The sequence below is a fragment of the Camarhynchus parvulus genome, chromosome 6 (genome assembly GCF_901933205.1).
Source record: "Camarhynchus parvulus chromosome 6, STF_HiC, whole genome shotgun sequence".
Lineage (NCBI taxonomy): Eukaryota > Metazoa > Chordata > Aves > Passeriformes > Thraupidae > Camarhynchus > Camarhynchus parvulus.
Genome location: NC_044576.1, coordinates 19,214,740 through 19,217,482, shown reverse-complemented (window position 1 = coordinate 19,217,482; position 2,743 = coordinate 19,214,740). Strand labels below are relative to the sequence as shown.

At 59.9% G+C, this 2,743-nt stretch overlaps 1 protein-coding gene across 1 annotated transcript; it reads left to right on the top strand.

The window, feature by feature from the left end:
• The first annotated feature begins 473 nt into the window (after positions 1–473).
• On the top strand, positions 474–1,678 carry FGFBP3 (fibroblast growth factor binding protein 3). Its single transcript, XM_030951501.1, has 2 exons — positions 474–659; positions 949–1,678. Exon 2 carries the CDS (start codon positions 1,016–1,018, stop codon positions 1,670–1,672), a length of 657 nt encoding a protein of 218 aa, XP_030807361.1. The 5' UTR covers positions 474–659; positions 949–1,015; the 3' UTR covers positions 1,673–1,678.
• The last annotated feature ends 1,065 nt before the right edge of the window (positions 1,679–2,743 follow it).

The window sequence follows — 2,743 nt, the reverse complement described above, 5'->3', positions numbered from 1 at the left end:
CTGAGAAAGGAGCCACACAGTTATGTATGTAACTCCAGGCATCTTCCCCTTGAGATTCTTGGTTATAAACCCTCTCCTATGGTTTGTTGCCCAAGATATTTTATTTCCTTCTCATGGTCCTCTCTCCTCCGCTGTTTCTCTCCCGCTCCAAACAACCAACCAGGGAAAGCTCTAACTATGCAATGCAGTTAGGAACTGGGGCAGCTACCTGAAAATGTTCCCTCTCTCCTGAATTAGAAAATCCCACCTCTTCTCCAGGAGTCTTTCTCTCAGTATCTCGCTCTGCAGAAGTCTTTCATTTTTAGCACAGAAAGATCGATTAGTCAATATCAATTGCTCTTGTCATATCATAGAACGGTTTGGGTTGTGAGGGAATTTTAATGGTCTGCTAGCTCAGCCCCTTCAACAAGCTGGGACATCTTCAACCAGATCAGATTGCTCAGAGCCCCATCCAGCCTGGCCTCAGATCTTTCCAGGGATATGTCCCCGCGCTGTCCCCGCGGGCGGCGGCCGGGGAGGGGCGTCGGCGGGGGCAGTCCCCGAGCATTGATAACCGCGTGCCGGGCCCGCCGCGGGCAGCCCGGGAGCGCCTGTCCCCGCACCGCCACGCACCGCACGGCGCGCCGTGAGTGCCTCGGGAGTGGGCGGAAAACACCGGGGTGCGTGGGGAAAACCGGGTGCGGGGGAAAGGACGGGGTTGCCCCTCGCCGGGTCTGATGCCGCTCGCAGCTGTGATGCCGCACGATGGGCTCCGGCTGCTGCTGTCCAGTTACGGCTTCCGCCGGGGTGGTCCCGGGACGGAGCTGACGGATGGACGGACACGAACTAAAAGCCCGGGGCTTACGAGCCTGGAGGGATCAGCCCGCTCCGCGCCCGGCTCGGGCTGGCGGGACCCCGGGGGCTGCGCTGCCGCCGGGACACCGCCCGCCACGCTCCGTGTGTCCGCAGGGCGCGGAGGATGCGGCGGGAGGGAGCGCCCCGCGCCGGGACGCCCCGCCGCTGAGGCACGCCGAGGATGAGGCCGCCCCTGGCGCTGCTGGCCCTGGCCGCCCTGGGGGCCGCCGCCGGCGGCGCGGAGCGGGAGGCGGCGGAGGAGGCGCGGACGGGGCGGTTCTCCACGCCGGAGCGGCACCGGTGCCGCTGGGAGCTGCGCTCGGCGGCGGGGGCCAGCGAGCTGCGGCTGAGCTGCCGGGCGGCGGGCGGCGGGGCGGCGCGGAGCTGCGCCTACCGCGGGGAGCCGCGGCGCTGCCCGGCCTTCGGCGCCCGCAGCCGCCACTACTGGCGGCAGATCCTGTCCCGGCTGCGGCGGCGGCGGCACCCCTGCGCCCCGGGAGCGCCGCTCAGCGCCCGCCCTGCGGCCCGGGCCGTGCCCCGCCCGAGGCGCAGCTGCGCCTGCTGCCCGACCCCGGCCCGGCCACGCCGGCCCCCGGCCCGGAGCCCTCCGAAGACCCGGCGCAGACGTACTGCGCCGAGCGGTGGCACTCGCTGTGCAGCTTCTTCGTCGGCTTCTGGGAGGGCTGAGCCGCTCCGGCCCGCGGGAGGGAGCGCGGCCGCCCGGGCTCCGCACCCGGACACTGCCGGCCTTGCCTGCCCTCGGCCACCGCCTCCAATGCCCCCCGACTCTGTCCGCTCTCCTCTTCTACTCCCCAATAAAGCGGTAACTATTTTGTGACAAGAAGCTCGCGTAGTTCTTTGTCTCACCGGAGCCCTGTAACACCTGCAGCACGGTTCCAGTGTGTAACTGACCCGGGTGAGAGCACCTTGGGTGATCGTGCATTCAAGTACGTTAACTTTTTTCAAGGGACATAAAGACGAAGAGACAGCTGTTCTCTCCCCAAAATCAATTTCTATGAGCCTAAAGTTTAAAGTTAGACCGGTTGCCCAAGTAGAAAACCATACATTTATGCCAGAATAAGAAACGACTGAGACCTCATTGAACCCTAGAAAAACCTTTCTTGCTGACAGATTTTGCAAGCTACGTGACCCAGCCCTGTTTGCCACAGAACAGCTGGGCAACTGTCTCCAAAGAAGAACTTGAACAGGGCTGGGTGAGAAACCAGCTGTGAAGAGAAAGGTTGAGAAACTCAGAAGCATCTAGGTACAGGAACTGGATTTAGGAGATGAATGATATTTCACCCAGCTAATGGCGTACTGTTGAAATAGGCAAGTTGTTTTCCAGGGGAAAGAGGGGTTTGAGAGATACTTTATCCACACAAAATGGGGTACATTTTGGTAAGGAAAGCTAAAGTTTCCCTCAGCTGCCTGGGGTCCTACACAGGCCTAGACATCTGCCTATGACCAGAACAGTTGCAGACTCTTTCTGTAGGGTTTTAAGGATGGCTGTGAGAGGGCCACTAAGAAGTAATCAGGATCTTCCCAGTGGCTCTCACAAGAATCTGGATTGTTGCATGCAGCTCTTAGTGCCAAGACAATTTCATTTACAGCAAATAGCTTGATAATGCTCTGTGCAAGTGCTATGCCAAAGCTTCATCATCACTGAATGTGGCTTGGATGACTTTTTTTTTAATGACTGCTCACTTTTCCTTCACGAGCCTGCCACCCAAGCAGCCACAGAGCGGGCAGCTGGCTAGAGCATTGCACAGTACCTTGCAATAATGCCCAGCTTTGTTTTACTTCCATGGCCCCAGCACAGCAGCTTTGTGCAGCGCTGCTAGAGCTTGTATTTCTCACCATCAGATGCAAAGGTGGAATGCCATGGCAACCAAGCTGATTACCCACATCA

Excerpts from the sequence above, each read along its gene's own strand:
- FGFBP3 (XM_030951501.1), top strand. The coding sequence starts at position 1,016 with ATGAGGCCGCCCCTGGCGCTGCTGGCCCTGGCCGCCCTGGGGGCCGCC.